This window comes from Lithobates pipiens, unplaced genomic scaffold (assembly GCF_037356315.1).
Source record: "Lithobates pipiens isolate NorthernLeopardFrog02 unplaced genomic scaffold, aLitPip1_a1.2 Scaffold_23, whole genome shotgun sequence".
Lineage (NCBI taxonomy): Eukaryota > Metazoa > Chordata > Amphibia > Anura > Ranidae > Lithobates > Lithobates pipiens.
Genome location: NW_027507785.1, coordinates 59,041,173 through 59,060,175, shown reverse-complemented (window position 1 = coordinate 59,060,175; position 19,003 = coordinate 59,041,173). Strand labels below are relative to the sequence as shown.

The 19,003-nt window shown below is 44.7% G+C and overlaps 1 protein-coding gene across 1 annotated transcript in view; it reads left to right on the top strand.

Moving 5' to 3' along the window:
- RAB7A (RAB7A, member RAS oncogene family) overlaps positions 1-19,003 on the top strand; it is a 72,007-nt gene that overhangs the window by 40,651 nt on the left and 12,353 nt on the right. The window contains exons 2-3 of the mRNA XM_077451709.1: positions 9,384-9,452; positions 12,072-12,198. Coding sequence (XP_077307835.1) covers positions 9,400-9,452; positions 12,072-12,198 — 180 coding nt within the window. The 5' untranslated portion in view covers positions 9,384-9,399. The remainder of the gene's footprint in view (positions 1-9,383; positions 9,453-12,071; positions 12,199-19,003) is intronic.

Sequence of the window (19,003 nt, the reverse complement as noted above, 5' to 3'; positions counted from 1 at the left end):
GCCCCTGAGCAGGAGGTTCAAGGGATTAAAGTAGGTGGTGAGGAGGCATTGTCATATTCTCCATATGCTCCCTGAAGAGCGATCCGCATTCAGATCACAAGTGAATAAGCCCTTAGCCTAGCCATACACAGCTTGAATTGTGGACAATTTTATTTTCGTGGGGTAAAATGGTTTAGGGCAGGGCTTGAGAAATTTGCTTTAAATTTAGTAGCCAGGTTTTGCACGGCGATATGTAACATGTATTGCAATCAACCTTTCTTATACGTAGGCGCCCCAATGCACACATCTACATTCTTGCGTGTGTATATGGTGGGGTGGGGGGCTGTGTGGTTTCAATTTTTTTTTTTTTTTGGGCTTGGGTGTAACTTTAATTTTTTACAATTGCATTTTTTTCCATCCTAGACAAAAATGTAAACAATATTGTAAAAAAAATTATACCCAAGCACATAAAAAAATGAACCCCCCCCCCCCCCCCCCATATACACACACGCAAGAATGTAGATGTGTGCATTGGGGTGCCTATGTATGAAAACGTTGATTGGCCATAGAGGTTACCAGAGACCAAATAGTCTTTGAATGCCTCTATGGCTGGGATTCAGATTACAATCGTGTGTATGTATGTGCTGGTGTGTTTTTTTTTTTTTTTTTTTTTAACAACCAGTTCTCTTTAATGAGGCATGCATGGTCTAAAAAAAACTCCTGCATGTCTCCCCTGTGCTCAACTTAAAGGGGAGGGCCACCCTGAAAAACAAAAAAAATGTTAAAAATTACAAAAAATCTAAAAAAAAAAAAAAAATGAAAAAACATTTTTTTTTTTTACTTACCAGAAATGCCTGTTGCTAGGCACTTTATCCTAATCTTCCTCTTCCTCTTCCTCCTCCGCGGAGATCTTCTGTCTTCTCTCTTCGTCGCGGCGTCTTCTGGGTAATGAGTCGCGCTGTGTTCTGGGAACTGTGTGTTCCAGAACACAGCGCGTCCCATTCAGAAAGCGCTGCGGGACTCGCGCATGCGCAGTAGCTGCGGGACTCGCGCATGCGCACTAGGAAACGGGCAGTGAAGCTGTAAGGCTCCGCTGCCTGTTTCCCTTACATGGGATGGCGGCGCCGGGACCCGAGAGCCGAGGGACGGGTCGGCCTCGGGCGGCCGACATCGCGGGCGCCCTGGACAGGTGAGTGTGTTAAGTCAGCAGCTGCAGTGTTTGCAGCTGCTGACTTTTTTTTTTTTTTTTTTTTTATAACCGGCCCTCCGCTTTAATGTAATGCAGTGCAGATCACACTGCATTACATTCTTTCATTGCTGGGGAAGCCGTCAACAGGGACCCGAAAGTGAGGTTCTATTTGTCGTGTCCTGGTCAGGGACAAGAGCATATGTGTGTCCGCTCTCTTCCCTCCTCTCTACTCAGTGGCACCCACTATTCTGCTCCTGTGCCTGTAGGTGGGCAAGTGGCGCCCAGGATACATGGTAGAGAGGGGGCACTTTACCTGTGTGTGGGGAAGCAATCTGGTGGCAGCAGAGCCCCCTTCTGAATGCTTCCACCTGATAAGTGAGCCCTGCTGTTTACCCACAGCTGGGCTAAATGTAGGGGAGAAAAATGACTCGGCAATGTATGTTGCGGGCATTGGGTGATACAGATTGTGCATCCCTGCAACAGTGAATGGGCTGACAAAAGCCTAAGCAACCTAACGCCTGGTGTTTGTCGAGCCTCTATTATCAATGATGGAAAGCGAGGTGGCAACGTAAATTTTAGGTTGTCCCCAAACAAAGGAGAGAATCTTTCAATGAGGACAACTGTCCAACAAGGAATTCCCCCTCCCAGTTTGGAAAAATTTTCTCCAACTTCCTGTTGTCTTTTTTAGATGTACTGTACATCTAGGCGGTATGAAGGCCTCCTCAGAACACTTTAGCTGAATAGAATAGAAGACAAGCATTGGCTTGTCTTCTATTCAGACTCGTTAAATGGCAGGCTGATGGGAGAGCGTTAATAATTGATTACACGTAGAGCTGTACACAGCTCATACAGAGACATTCAATCATATGTTCTGTTTTATGGCACCCGAGTGACTTCCAAAGTCTGCTTTTCTCACCCGAGAAGGCTTTGTGTCAGTCTGACCCCCAGATCTGCTTCTTTGTGGCGGTGCTTTGCTGGATATGTACGTTATTACATAATACATTTTAGAATGCGTAGAATCTGTGTGTGCTTTTTTGCTGAGTGCCTGAAATATAACAGGGGAGTGCTCCGTCTCCCAGCAACCATTCACCAGCTGTCACTTTATAGAAATCAATGCAGTGACTTGCTACTCACGCCCTGACATTTACATGACTAGACCTGTGACGTCGGTGAGAATGCAGTTTGTAAACTTGTGACATCGGTAAGAATGCAGCCTGATTTTGTTTATCCACTTGCTGACCAAACTTTTTCTGGCACTTTTACATCCGTATATTTTGCTAGGAAAAAAAAAATATATATATATATAGTGTGTAGATAGATGGTGTATGTGTACGCACAACTTGCGTCTTTACTTTCACCCTAAACTGGAAGTGATGACATTGCACCAGCCATAGAGGCATTCAAAAACTATTTGGTCTCTGGTAACCTCTATGGCCAGCCAAGTGACTTGGTGGGGGGGGTTGTGAGTTGTTGGAGGGGGACGACCCCGCTGCTTCTGAAAGTGGCTGGTGTTCACCTTCTCTTACAGCTTACACTATCCAAAGGTAAGTAGGGGGGCTGAAGGTTTTTGCCTTCAGTTCCACTTTAAGATGAAAGACTGCAAAATTATATCAATGCAGGGGGTGAAATTCCTCTTTAAAATGTTACTAAACCACAACAGTAAAATCAGTCTATGCAGTAAAGCATGCTTGTTATACTCACTATGGAACCTAAAGGGTTAATACTCCACATTCTGTAAAAAAAAAAAAGCTGTTTGATCCTGTCTCCTCTGATTCTCCCCTTCCATGTCCCTCTAATTATTTCCTGATAGAGAAGAGGTGAGGGGATAAGCTGCACATGCTCAGTTTAATGTGTATTACGAGGTGGGAATTTTTCTTTTTCTTGGGAGGGTGCATGCAATCGCCACTATCCAGACAGAGGGTCAGGGGGTCCTGCAGCCTCATAGGACAGTTAGACCCCTTTCACACTGGGGCGTTTTTCAGGCGTTTTTCAAGTGCTTTAGCGTTAAAAAAAGCGCCTGAAATGCGCTTGAAAGAAGCCTCATCTGCAGTCCCAATGTGAAATCCCAAGTGCTTTAAGAGCCCTTTCATAAATGTCAGCGCCCGAAAAACGCTCGTAAAGCGCTGCTTAAACTAGCAGCGCTTTACCAGCGTTTTTCGAGCGTTATTGGGGCGCTTTTAACCCCTGCTAGTGGTCAAATAAAGGGTTAAAAGCGCCCACAAAACGCTGCTACCAATAGTGTTTTTCAGGCGTTTTACAGGCGCTTCCCATTGATTTCAATGGGAAGGGGCGCTTTAGGAGCATTGTATTCACCGCTCCAAAAGCGCTGCAAAGAAGCTGCTTGCGGGACTTTTTTTTGACGCTCTGCCAGCGCAGCGCCTCAGTGTGAAAGCGCTCGGGCTTTTACATTGGGATTGCAGTTGCAGCTTCTTTCAGGCGCTTTTTTTTAACGCTAAAGAGCCTGAAAAACGCCCCAGTGTGAAAGGGATCTCGGTGTGAAAGCACTCGGGCTTTTACATTGGGATGGCAGTTGCGGCTTCTTTCAGGCGCTTTTTTTTAACGCTAAAGCGCATGAAAAACGCCTGAAAAAGCCCCAGTGTGAAAGGGGTCTTATAGAATAAAAACTCCTACGAGCTTTAACCAGACAGTCTAAAGCCTGCTATATACTGCTGATGATTAAAGGTATTTAGCAGTTTATTTACTAAAACAATTGCATTTCCATGTTCTGTGTACTGTGGGAGGACCAGATATAGTGAATGCAGGGTCCTGGGTTTAGTAACACTTTAAATAGACCACATCTGTTGGGTTGCGGTAATTCGTCCTCCATCCGTACTGCGAAGCTGATGCAGAGAATTGCTCAACAGCAGTCCTGGGCTGGACATTACACACTGCTGACACTTGGATTGATTCTTGCTCCACAGCTGACTTGTGTCCCACTGGCTTACAGAACCCTCACTGCCTTTTCTCAATGTGGTCAGTTTCACATATCAGTGATGCAAGTGTGACATCTTGAAGAGCTCTCCTTCAAGTGCTGTTGACTCCGCAGTCACTAAACAAGTGGTTCTCAACCTCTCTAGTGCCGTGAGCACTTGATAAAATTTCCCAAGTTGTGGGGACCCCTAACAGGAAAATGATTTTCATAGCCTGGGTTGTCGGCACCCAAGGCAAGACAAGTAATTTGCACCTTTTAACCCACGTACATTTTAGTACTCATTGTATCCCTTCCCCTCGTACAGTATTAAAACCCCTTATGATACATTTTAGGATGTACCAGTTTCTTCTCCTTTCTTTCCCTTTTTACATAGTTGCATAGCTGGTCAGGTTGAAAAAAGACACAAGTCCAATCCAGTTCAATCATAAAAAAAGAAAAATATCATACAATCAAGTATACCCAATTCTATACCCACAGTTGATCCAGAGGAAGGAAAAATAAACCCCAGCAGAGCATGATCCGATTTGCTACAGCAGGGGGAAAAAAAATCCTTCCTGATGCCCCAAGAGGCAATCGGATTTTCCCCGGATCAACATTACCTATAAATGTCAGTACTCAGTTATATTATGAACATTTAAGAAATGCCTGGATACTTTTCTAAAGCAATCTACTGAGCTGGCCAGAACCACCTCTGCAGGGAGTCTATTCCACATGTTCACAGCTCTTACTGTGAAGAAACCTTTCTGTATTTGGAGATAAAATCTTTTCCTCTAGACATAGAGAGTGCCCCCTTGTCCTCTGATGACCGTAAAGTGAATAACTCAACACCAAAAGTTCACTATATGGACCCCTTATATATTTTTACATGTTGATCATATCCCCCTTTAATCTCCTCTTCTCAAGAATAATAAATTCAGTTCCTTTAATCTTTCCTCATAGCTGAGCTCCTCCATGCCTCTTATCAGTTTGGTTGCCCTTCTCTGCACTTTCTCCAGTTCCTTGATATCCTTTTTGAGAACTGGTGCCCAAAACTGAACTGCATATTCCAGGTGAGGTCTTACTAGTGATTTGTACAGGGGGGCAAAATATCTCCCTGGAGTCCATAGCTCTCCTAATACAAGAAAGGACTCTATCTTCATTTCTTGTTTTTCTTCCCCCATCCCTCTCTAGCCATCTTTCTTCTTTCTCGTACTCTTTCTTTCCCTTTTTTTTTTTTTTTTTGTCCCCCCTCCTCTCCCTTCCATGAATTCTCTTTTTATTCCTCCTCTTACTCCTTGGCAGGTGGGGTGGGAGGGAATCAGTGGCAATGCTAGGGGGGAGTTCTGATCAGCCAACTTAGGTGCTCTTGATAAAGGTCATCTGCTGATCTGAGAACTTTAGTGGGCACTTTTAAGGGCAACTGTAATCACATTTAGGCTGGGTTCACACTGCTGCGGGTGGGAGATCCGGATGTGATTCGCACTGCAGGGCAAATCACATCCGATCTCTGTAGCGATGCGAGTTCAGCCATACAGATAGTATGGCTGAATTCGCATCGCTCCCGCCGCAAACTCGCACGGGACCCATTTTTTGGTCCGCAGCAGAATCGGATCGCATGGGTGTTCACACCATGCGATCCGATTCCTGTGCGAGTCGGCAGATCGCACTGCGATATGCGGACGGATCTGGGGGTGTCATTAACATTTCATTGACACTCACAGCAGTCCGCATAGGGCAGTGTGAACTGCCGGCGGGAGGCATGCGATGCGGGAAAACGCAGCGGATTTGTGGCGTTCCCGCATCGCTATGGTGTGAACCCAGCCTTAGTGTTACTTCTGTCTCTGGCTTCACTGTGTCTCTGACTTTGTAGTGTCTCATAACAGTGACAACCAATTGGGAGCTAGGGTCTCCAGCCCCTCCCACTTGGCATTCCTCACAAGTCAGCTGACCTCTAGTCTCCGCCCCCACCAGCCATGCTGTGAACTGATTGGGTGGCTGCGGGCTCCAGGAAAACAGCTGAGCTGGGCGGCCACAAAAAGGCTGGGAGAACAGTGCGGGCTTCAGGAACAACCCAGGATTCGGTGACCCCTGGCAAATCATCATTGTTCATGGTAAAAAGATGGGTTCAGTCAGCGCAAAACCAAAACAATCCAATTGTAAGCAGCTGAACACTCAAGGTCAATATATAGCAATCCTTGGATAAGTACATGAAATAGAAAATAGTGAAGCGCTAAAAACAAACAAAAAAATACATTGGGGTAATATCTGGCAAATCAAAGCCATATAAATAGTCCCAGTTCATATAGTATGAGAGCCTAGGACAGTGATGGCACACCTTGGCACCCCAGATGTTTTGGAACTCCATTTCCCATGATTCTCATGCACTCTGCAGTGCAGTGGAGCATCATGGGAAATGTAGTTTCAAAACATCTGGGGTGCCAAGGTTCACCATCACTGGCCTAGGCCCTAGGCTGACTTAAAAGATGAGTCTCCTCAGTAGTGATTGGGGTGCTCAAAAAATATTGCAATTTACGTGCTTCCACCACCGTCTGTAGACCTCTGAATTAACAGGTCATTCAAGCATTCCCCACAAGGGTAATCAAAGGTGAAAGTTTGCCTCTAAACAGTCAAAAATGCAGCCTCTTTAGTACAGCAGCGGGATGACTCATATACAGTTGATGGGAACGTAGTAGTCATGTAAAATCAATAAAACGTTACATAGTGCTCTCCGTTTTTAACTAAAAGCATCTTTTATTAAGGTAGAAAAATGTTACTCACAAAGCTCTGTATCCCCAGTGCTAGGCATGTATAGCATGTGTCAAAGGTAGGTGGGTGTAATGACGTCATGGAGTCCTCCCGCACGCGTATCGTCCCTGTGGGCGGGACTTCCTCAGCGAGAGCCTGCAAATTTGTATTTGGGATATGCTCATAATATAGGACAGCATGTGTGTAAAATGCAGAAGTTGCAGCAGATTACATTTTTATTTTTATAAAAAGCTTGAAGCTTACCTGACATTTTGTTTGGATTCCAAAGTATTTAAATTTTGCTTGTCCTGGAGTTCAGTTGTAACACGGGGATAAGGATCTTTAGTCATGCGGCTGTAATTTTCAGATCTTTGGGGCTGAAAATCTTTTTTTTTTTTTTTTTTTTTTTTTTTTTTTTTTTTTTTCCCTTTTGAAAATCCAGATTCTTATCCTGTTAGTCATAGTTGTTGAACAGGCGATTCAATTTAATTTACAAGGATAAGGCCCTTGCGAGCTGAAACACGTCAGCAGATTGCCCTGCGTGTGGTTTTTATGCTTATTTTAATAAAATATGATTTGTGCCCTTTTAGTGCCGGATGCTTTTTTTATCTCGCTCTGTTTAATGTTTCATGTCTCTTAAAGTTATAACAAGTTGCAGTTATATCATTTTTATTTTATTGATATATTTGTCTGTTTGCCTTTCGGTAGAATGAATTTGTTGCCAACACGTTTTGTCTCTGGCAGAGTTGCACAGCATATTTAGGCCAGTCTTGCACCGGTGCGCTGCAGATTGGATCGCACACAAAACCATGTGTAAGACATAGATGCTATTGCACTGCACTCAGTTGACTTCTATTGGACTGTGCATTTTTGGAAAGCGCTTCAAAGAAGTTGCGTTCAGGATCATCCCAGTGTGGTCAGTTTTCTGGCTCTGCTGGGAGAACAGCCTGCCATCCAGTGATCAAACATGTACTGGTATACCTCCCTGCACAGCCATTTACTGGGGAGATCTGTGTGCTGCTGTTTCTCCACTCCCAGCTCTCCAAGCCACTTATGCAGCTGAGAGAGAACAGAATATGAACACACACACACACACACACACACACACACACACACACACACACACACACACACATATATATTTTTACTCCCTGGTCATTTCTCGCCTCCTGCAACTCTGTACGCTTGGGCTGCTGCTAGACCCATCCACCTTACCAATCACTCTGTCTACTTGTCTCAGTCCCTCCACTGTCTTCTGTTCACCCAACAAATTTAATTCAAAATACTAACTACTTAAAAGGCCATCCACATTTTAGCCCCCAGCTACATCGCTAGCCTAGTCTCCATATACCAACCAAGCTGCTCTGCGTTTCTCTCAATACTTCCTGTCCTCTAGCTTCCTTGTCACCTCCTCTAGGACTTTTCCAGAGTCTCACCAATCCTATGGAAGGCCTTACCCCGATCTGTCCAATTACCCCCTACTCTAATAGCTTTTAGACGATCCCTGAAAACCCTCCACCTCCGAGAAGCCTACCCTACCACACCTAACCACTGTACTGTAGTTTCATTTTTTCCATTGGTCCATCTCCAACAGTTATCGCCTTTTTATTTAATTTTTTTTTTTTCTTGTCCTTCCCTCTTGATTGTAAGCTCTAATAATAATTTTTTTCATATGGAGGCCTATACAGCCTATCTGACATTATTCCCCTGCCGGAAGTGACTGAGCACATCGATTTATCGTCTTTTTTTTTTTTTTTTTTTTCTCCTATGCAGCCTCAGCTACACAGATGAATATATTGGTGCTTTTTGAAGCCATTTGATCATCATTCACAAACTGAATCCTAGTAAACAGTTTTACTATTCTTCAGTGATGAATGGACACATGAGTTATTGGTACTGATCTCTCACGGTGTTCATTCAGGAAAGAAGCCATTCAATTTTATATAGTTTTTTTTATTTTTTTTGTGAAGGGGCACATGTGCTAGAACTGCTCCCCTACAAAGCAGCTAGAGGAAGAAAGAGGAGCGGCACTGCAGGAGGAGGCAGAAGAGGATTGGTGTATGCAATAAGAGTGCAGCCAAACCTCCTGTTTAGTAGGTGCCTGGGCCCCGCTTTGGAACTGATGGGGCCCAGTACAGGAGGGCTGGCTGTATGTACTACCTTTATCAGTGGCCCTGTGCGTGTTTTTTTTGCCTTTCATTTCTATTTTATACTGTAAAATGAATTTACGAGGCGAGTGCTCATAATTTTAAGGAAGTGATTTAAATGTTATATTCCTTTTTACCTTGAACACCTAAGTCTCATAATGTGTGACTGCCTGAAGCAAGGCCTTCTCAAATATGACATCTGTCAGTTTTTGTTAGAAAAACTTCTCCCATAGGTTACAAGGCCTCCAATTTTTAATGTTCCATCCATAAAGTTTGAGTTTTGTTTTGGATTACGACCCTGTGGCACCTTATTCACTTCTCATCCCGGCCCCACAATCTGTTTATTTGACAATTGCTCTTTTTTTTTTTTTTACGTCATTTTAATAACTTGTTTTCGTTTTCCTCCTCGCAGTTTTGTTTTTTGAAACATGACGTCCAGAAAGAAAGTGCTTCTGAAGGTCATCATCCTGGGGGATTCTGGGTAAGCAAAGCACCTTTCATAACAATTTACACATTCTCCTTATGATGTTTAAAAAAAAGGGGGGGGGCTCTATCATTCTTGGCACTGGTTGGGATTGGCTTGTGCATTCTCTGACAATCCATGATTGGATGATTGTGGGCAGAAAGTGGCTTTTAAGAAAATCATAAACTTTCCTTTTTGGCATCAAGCTAACCCTTGGCTGGACACCCACTTTTGTTTTCTGTCTAAAATGCAAAAAATCATTTGGCTGCAAATTCCATGCTTTTTTATAGGTATATTGTATAGAGCTTTATAGATTACAGCAATACCTTGGATTATGAGCATAATAACTTCCCAAAGCATGCTTGTAATCCAAAGCACTTGTATATCAAAGCAAATTTGCCCATAAGAAATAATTGAAACTCGGATGATTCATTCCACAGCCACTGCTGGTGTATGCAGTACTGTATGTGGCCAGAGGTGCGGGGGGCGCTGGTGAAGCTCTCGGGAACTGTTGACACTTTTTTGGGTGTTCTGACACACGTTACGGCTGCCCCACACAGCTGGAAGTGTCTCAGAGTTCTCCAGCACCCCTGGACCTCTGGCCACATATGCTGAAACATACACCAGAGGCTTGAGTCCTGCTTGTTGAGACAGCGCTCGCAAATCACGTCAGGTATTTTTTTTTTAACTATAGCTCGTCTTGCGAAACGCTCGTATACCACGTTACTCGCAAACCGAGGTGTCGCTGTACTGGAAGTATTGATGAACCCCCCCAGACCAGAAGCTTACAATATAATATCTAGCCCTTCTAAAGCTGGTCATGGACTGATCGAAAATTCATCCAGTTCGTTAGGAGTAAGCTTGATTCGATCCATCTGTGGACAGGCTGGTTGTACTGAAATCTGCCAATCGACTACAGTACAACCAGTCTGGTCTATTTTCGTGCGTTCACTACCAGTGGCTGTAGCTTCAGCATTGATTATTGTGTTCTGATGGTGAGGAAACCTCCCGCTGTCAGAATACAGAGACGCATCGGGAGGCATTCCCCATTGACAATGACTGTTGATGGGGAAATCAAGCAATTTTCTTTCCTTCAACGCATGGTTTAAGAAAGTAAAATGGCATAATCTATTGCTAGCAGAGTTCATTCATACTTGTTGAACACACCCTCTCAACAATGGAATGTAAGAGCCCCAGCAGGGGGGTCCCCCTTGATTAGCTGCGCAAGCAATGGGAGGCTGCTGGCTCCTGCAGCTAATCGCCACCACTTGCATGTATTTGCTCATGTATTGCTTTCAGTGGGGGGGCTGCCTCTCGTAGCTCGGTGCAGGAACTCTCGCTGGGGTTCGCTCATCTAATTGCTGAACTGGTATATTCAGGAGTTTGGCTGCACCCTAAAACGAGACCTTGACGGCACCACCACCTTACCACTTGCAGGAAATGCGATCCCAAACTGAGATTGTAATCCTCCTTTTTTTTTTTTGCTCCTAGGGCGGTCATCTGATCTTGGCCTCACTGCAGACACGCATACAGCCACTGATTGTCATTAAAGTCTAATTTTCCCATCCTGCATACTTGCTAGGTAGCGCAGCCAGTGACTGCCACCAAAACTACACCTCTGAAATGCCCACGCCTATATTTTTTTTATATTTTTTTTTTTTTTTTTTGTTTCCTTTCATAGCAGCCAGTCTTATTAGTGATGGGACAGCTGGGAGATTGGCAGCTGCTGTTTAAAATACTTTGGAAGTCTCTCTATACTTTTCAGTTCAGTTTTTTTATTAACCACTTGCCGACCGGCTCCTGTACATACATGCCGGCTCTTTGAAGATAGCTTGGTAATGGCAAATAAGAAAAAAAATTATTTTTTTAAAAGTGTCCCGTCCCGCTGAGCTTGCGCCCAGAAGCGAACGCATACGTGAGTAGCGCCCACATATGAAAATGGTGGTCAAACCACACATGTGAGGTATCGCCGTGATCGTTGGAGTGACAGCAATAATTTTAGCCCTATAAATCGTCTGTAACTAAAAACATGCAACCTGTAGAATTTTTAAACTTCGCCTATGGAGATTTTTAAGGGTAAAAGTTTATCGCCGTTCCACGAGCAGGCGCAATTTTGAAGTGTGACATGTTGGGTATCAATTTGCTCGGCGTAACATTATCTTTCATAATATAAAAAAAACTGTTGTCTTATTTTATTTTTTTTATTCAAAAACGTGACTTTTTTCCAAAAAAGTGCGCTTGCAAGACCGCTGCGCAAATACGGTGTGACAAAATATTGCAATGACCATCATTCTACTCTAGGGTGTTCAAAAAAAAAAGTGTAATGTTTCGGGCTTCTAAGTAATTTTCTAGCAAAAAAAAACTTGTTTTTTAACTTGTAAACAGTCTGAAAAAGAGGCTTGGTCTTTAAGTGGTTAATATCCAGAGTGTTTACCATTGTCGAAGTACCAACTCAAGCCAGTAGGTGGTGCTGCTGATCTCTTCATCCAGCATAACGGAAGCAGCTGCCGTTGACGGGACCCCTACCTTGTTAGATCATTGGTGATTGGGATGAAATGTGGTGATCTATTATTTTGACTTGGAAACGGTGTCCTTCACTTAAAAATGTGTATATTTTTTGGTTTTGTCCTGCTGCAGGGTTGGGAAGACTTCTCTTATGAACCAGTATGTTAATAAGAAATTTACTAACCAGTACAAGGCCACAATCGGAGCTGACTTTCTGACCAAGGAGGTGATGGTGGATGACCGGCTGGTCACAATGCAGGTATAGTACCACTATAGGGTTAACAGCCAGCAGCTGGCAGGATCACCAGATAATTAGGAAACAAGAATAATGAACAAGCGTGGTCAAATGAGTATTGGTAAATATCGTGAAATTAAATAATGTATGCAAGCTTTGAGGTGTACTGACATTTTGTTTTTTAAAGACTCGTGCCAGGGACCATTCAATGTAAAACGTTGGGCGTATTTTCCCCCCAAGTTTTGGAGCATACAGCTGCCTATAGACCTCGATGTCTCTACATGGGTATATGCAGATACAGGCGTAAACATGCATACGTATGGAAAACCCTTAATGCAGAACGTCGGTTTTGGAGGTTTTATTTTTCTATGTATGTGTAAAGCCATTTGTCTCTGGTCGGTTGTACGTGGCTCCTGGCCACGTTTTTGTGTGTTTGGGTTTTTGTGTGTTTGGGTTTTTGTGTGTTTGGGTTTTTGTGTGTTTGGGTTTTTGTGTGTTTGGGTTTTTGTGTGTTTGGGTTTTTGTGTGTTTGGGTTTTTGTGTGTTTGGGTTTTTGTGTGTTTGGGTTTTTGTGTGTTTGGGTTTTTGTGTGTTTGGGTTTTTGTGTGTTTGGGTTTTTGTGTGTTTGGGTTTTTGTGTGTTTGGGTTTTTGTGTGTTTGGGTTTTTGTGTGTTTGTTTTTTTTTTTTTTTTTAAACCTTGTGCTGGCCATGTGCAGGAGCTTTAAAGAGGAAGTAAACCCTGATGAGTTTACTTCCTCTTTCATTCCCTGCAAAGGCAAAGCATAATGGACTACTATGCATCGCATAGTAGCCCATTATGTGTCACTTACCTGACACAGGAGCCAGCGAAGTCGCCGCTGTCCCCTGTAGTCCGCCGCATCCATCTTGCTGGTGGCGTCTCGCAGCTCCGCCGCTGTCATTCGGCGAAGCCGCGATGACATCACTCCCGCGCATGCTCACGGGAGTCGACATGCGCGGCAGCTCCATTCTTGGAAATGCGGCGCTCAGTGCGCCTGCGCGCCGCTGTCTACGGCGCATGCGCCGTAGACAGTGGTGCCTGTTTTCGGGCAAATATCTCCTAAACCATATAGGTTTAGGAGATATTGCTTGGACCTACAGGTAAGCCTTAATCTAGGCTTACCTGTAGGTCAAAGTGGTTTGTAAGGGTTTACAACCACTTTAAAGCCATTTTCGTTCTTCAGATTGTACCAGTGCTCTTTTTCGTAGTTCAGAACTTGAATATTGCAGGATGTGCCCAAGCTTACTGTGACATCTCTTCACCACAATGCTTGCACCTCCTGGCTGTCTGTCTCTAGAAGGCAGTATTGTGCTGGTATCTATGACAACCACACTTCCTATACACAGGAGTGAATCACATGACGGGGAGTGTGATTGCTGCGTGCCATGAGACCGGCTCACGTCATAAAGTCAGTATTTGTCCTGAGCAGAAATGTGGTCACTCCAGTAAAATTATGTAAATGGAGCTTCTGATCTGTGTCTTGAAGAACAGAAGTCGCCTGCTAGTTTCACCATAGCAATTATGTTTAAATCAGTGTTGTGCTGCTTTTAATCACTAATTGCACAATTAAAGTAGTAATGACAAATTCCATATAGTAATCAAAGTGCCACAAATCAATAGTAATGTAAATAAACCTGAATATAAAAAATCCCAATAATCCAGTTGAGTTGGTGTAAATAACTGACTAATGCTGCTTGCATTCCACCCAGAACATCCAAACAGATTGTGCTCCACCACCGAAGTCACCGCTCACCTTAAGTAGACACCCATAGAAATGATCGGTCGTATGCACTCAAAAATCCTCCAAGCTTCCTTTTCATCCATGTATAAGGTCATGGCCCCTGCAGTAGTCTCCCTTTTTTTAAAAGGCCGAATTGGGGTTGAGGGCACAAAGCAGAACTTCCTCCTTCTCTTCCTCCAGGGAACTGCAATTGGGGCTTTGGTTTTTGTTTTGTTTTGTTTTTTCCTTGCTCTTCAGCACTTGAGGGTCCCTCAAGTGCTGCAACCTGTCCCTGGCAGCCTCCTGTCCAGGCTGCTGTGGTTACACCTTCATCCGCACCGCGTACAATGTAGGGTCTCTACTTTCTACGTGATGCCTATTGACCTAATATAGACCAGAGCTTTAGGGAGTAGAGAGGGCATCAGATCAGAGAGTTGGGGTAAATAATGCAGCTTGTTGATGCACCCCAAGCTTTGAACATTTAACCCTTGCAGTGCTGGGATACTTCTGCAGGCGTTTTTGTTGTGCTTTTGGAGCTTATTATACGATGCACATGTATCGGCAGCACACTCTGACCCCAGAACTTGCTGTTGAAGCGGTAGTAAATCGTAGGTGGTTAAAGAAATATTTTACCTCAAGGCAATGTCATAATGTGCTAGTATTCATCACATACTAGCACATGAGAAATTTACCTTAGAACAGGGGCAGGCAACCTCAGCCCTCCAGCTGTGGTGAAACTACAAGTCCCATGAGACATTGCAAGACCTTGACAATCACAGGCATGACTCCAAGAGGCAGAGGCATGATGGGATTTGTAGTTTTACCACAGCTGGAGTGCTGAGGTTGCCTACCCCTGCCTTAGAACAATGCCCTCCAGCGCTCCGATGATATTGATGAGGGGCTGACATCTTCCCCGGTCTTCCTTCTGGGGAGCCACCGTTTACGGCATGGGCTCTGAAAGTCTGGCACTGTAAGCCGGACCTTCAGTGCTCGTACGCCGATTATATCATTGGCTACATGCACTCTGAATATCTGTCCGAGATATTCACAGTACCTACAGGTAAGCCTTACTATAGGCTTACCTGTAGGTACTAGGACTTTATTACCACTTTAAAAGAAACCGGCTTGTTGTAGGTTGTCTTTGCTCACTTCTCTATCACTTCGACCTTCTGGCTTCGGTACTGTTTGAGTCACTGACAAGCATGCAGCAAGTGAAATTGGAGCACCCAGCCTAATAGGCCACTACAGATTCAGGTTTCCTCTATGCAATCCAACACCTCTTAGATTAGACCTCATCACTGCCCACTCCAACCCTTCTCTGTGAAGTGATGGGAGAAGGTAAGACACGGGTATCTCTATTAATGGGTGGCTGTGGGATTTTTGTTTATCTGGGATGTACTCTTTAAGTAATTTAGAGTTTGAATTAAAGTACCGTATATACTCGAGTATAAGCCGAGATTTTCAGCCTCTTTTTTGAGGCTGAAAGTGCCCCCCTCGGCTTATACTCGAGTCATCGCTGTCTGCCCGCTCGATCAGCGTGTCGAGCAGACAGACAGCGGCCATTCTATAATTCAAAAGCCGCGCCTCCGGCTCCGCCTTCGCCTGTGATAGGCGGAACACTGAATTTCCCAGCAGCCTGTGTTCCGCCTATCACGGACATCGTATCATCTTCGTACTACGGACGAGGATGATACGATGTCCGTGATAGGCGGAACACAGGCTGCTGGGAAATTCGGTGTTCCGCCTATCACAGGCGAAGGCGGCGGCGCAGCTTTTGAATTTTACAATGGCCGCCGAGGCGCCGACGAAGAGGGCACGGGACGGAGGCAAGGCAAGGCACGGGACGGAGGCAAGGCACGGCGGCAAGGCACGGCACGGGACAAAGGCTCGGGACACAGGTAGGCTGGACACACACACACACACACACACACACACACACACACACACACACACACACACACACACACACACACACACACACACACACACACACACACACACGGATGGAGACACGCACACACACAGGGATGGATGGATACACACACACACACAGGGATGGATGGATGGATGGAGACACACACACAGGGATGGATGGATGGAGACACACACACACAGGGATGGATGGATGGATGGAGACACACACACACAGGGATGGATGGATGGATGGACACACACACACACAGGGATGGATGGACGGACACACAGGGATGGATGGACGGACACACAGGGATGGACGGACACACAGGGATGGACGGACACACAGGGATGGACGGACACACAGGGATGGACGGACACACAGGGATGGACGGACACACAGGGATGGACGGACACACACACAGGGATGGACAGGCATGTCTCACCCTCGGCTTATACACGAGTCAATAAGTTTGCCAGTTTTTTTGGGGGTAAATTGGGGGCCTCGGCTTATATTCGGGTCGGCCTATACTCGAGTATATACGGTAATTATACCTCTGTAGATGAGAAAGGAGGGCGCCCTCTAGTGACTTTTAGTAAGCATAGTAAAGATGGTAATTTTTTAGTCCTTTAGATAGTGATAAATTGTTCAGTGAATGCATAGTATTGTAACACATTTTATTTATTAAAGGCAAAAATCTGACTTTACCCTACCGATAAGACTATAAAACGTCGTCTTCCCTGTAGGCGCTTTTTTTAAAACGTCTTGAACTTGCGCTGTTTAGTAGATAATATACTGGCATTGGCTTAAGCCATTGACTTGGTGCATGTGTTACGCTCTGCACGGAACATTGAATGTGCCACTATGGTGACTCCATGCACAGGAGTGATGTCGTCATGTGCTGGCCATTCAGACAGCCAGAGCATGCGAACTCAGTAAGGATCTCTTGGCGAAGATGGAATGCGCATTCAGCAGTGACAGCGTGGTGCTAGAGGGCTATATTTGTAAGGTATGTTTGTTATACTGTGTTTAGTATGCGGTGCATCCTAGCACATTATGGCATTAACCTGCAGAAGCACGTGTGTTTGTTTTTTTTGTTTGTTTTTTTTTTTTTTTTGTTTGTTTTTTTTGTTCCCCCCCCTTACAGATAAATTTATAATAAAGCTTACTTATAGGTTAAATGAAGATCTAACCGTGCACCATTGAGGAAATATCCTGGTGAGCAGCAGACGGTGATATCACCAGAGCAAGGAACGGCATACCTGTGCAATTCCTTCAGAGCTCTGTGCTGTGACTCCGTGCACATGTGCAGGAGTGACAACATCACGGCTCGGTCATTTAAGCGGAAGCCTCAGCAGCGGTGACAGTGCGCTGGTGGAGGGCTGTTTTTCCAAGGTGTTTTTTTTTCATGTGCTAGTATGTGATGCTTACTAGCACATTATGCCTTTACCCTGCAGGGGGACTTTTTTTTTTTATTTTTTTTTTACCCGCCCAAGGATTTTTCTGTCCATCCGTGTAGATCTGGCACACAGCAAAATACTGTCTGGCGGGACAGGGTACCATTTCTATGTTGGCAAGTTTTAGTAACATTTATCATGGTCATGTACTGATCTGGTTTCTGTGGGTTGCTAAAGAAGCGGAAGAAACTTAGATGGCCACCTTCTAACTGGGATTCCTCAATCGAAAAATCAGTCAGGCAGATTGTTGACCAAAAAGCAGCTGCTAAGATTTTCAGGTATTTTTGACAGCCAACTGTCAAATACAGTAGCCACAGCAAGTCAACCTCCATCTTGGATTGGATAAGAACTCTGCAAAGCTAAGCAACATCTTCCAGGCTTTTCTCGGCTTTATCCAATGGCTTCCCTGCCCCACTCTGCTGATGCCAGCGGGACTTTAATGATGTGCCTTATCCCTGTTTAGCCATCTGAGTGTATTATTGCTTTTTAACTTTTGCTATTTTAATAAACATTTGGGCTGGATTCACACCTATGCAAAAAACACTAAAAATGCATAGGTGTGAATCCAGCCTTAGGGCCAGTAGCGGGAGGTGGGCCGGAGGGACACTTGCCCTGGGTGGTGTCTTAATGCACTGGGAGCTGATTGCTGCTTCTGTATCTACTGATTCCCTGACTCCTCTGTTCATCCAAGTCTGCCTTATCTATGTACTGCAGCTACTAATCGCTCTCCTCCCATACTCACTCCTTCCTTCACCTTGCTCTCCTTCCCGAGACACCTCACTGTCTCCTTGTCATACTCTCATTTGTCCAGCTCATCTCCGCCTAGCCTACACCTCTCTACCTTGTCTGCACAATCACAGTAAATCAGCACTGATCCTCCTTGCTTCTCTGCCGTTTTTTTTTTTTTTTTTTTTCCCCCTTCCATAAATCTACTCTGGCCTCAACTCCACATTCCACACGATTTTACACCCTTTCCATCCCAGTTTGCTTTTAACTCTAACTGTCCTGTCCCCTTACAGCCTAGCACATTCTCTGCACTCCATTGCTTTTCATTGGCACATACTCTTTCCACCACAACCTCCTCACCGATTCACTCCTTTCTTATCCCTAATAGCGGGTTCACACTGGTGCTCTGTGGTTTGGCCACAGCTCGATTGTATGTGCGGCTTACCCACAGTTCTATTTGCACTTCCATTAAATTCTATGACACTGTTTTCATGAAAGCAAATCAGTCTTAAATGCTGCATCTTTGCATGTTTAGGAAATGCAGTCCTTGAGAATTCATTGGGAGCACGCCTAAAACTGCGGGTAAACTGCACATACAATCGCTCTGCGGACAAACCGCAGCACACCAGTGTGAACCCTCGAAGGCTAGGTTCACATGTTTGCATGTCAGGATTGTGCACAAAATTTGTGGCTTTCCTGAAGAGCACAGAAGCGCAGTCTTTTAGTAAACACACAGCAGTGTCATTGGTTAAGGGCATTCCCAAACGTCTGCTAACGCACACGTTTTTTCTCACACACACCAAACCACATGCTGCCACAGCACTGTGTAGTTTGGTGTGGCACATAAGTGTTATGGACTTATTTTCTAAATGGGCAGCCTATTGAGCAAAACCTTTTGAGATGCATAGCATCACATGCATTTCCCCATACCGGCTGCCTTTGGAGCCTAAAGGGGTGGAGACGGCAAAACTGCGCAGTTTGTCATCTTTGC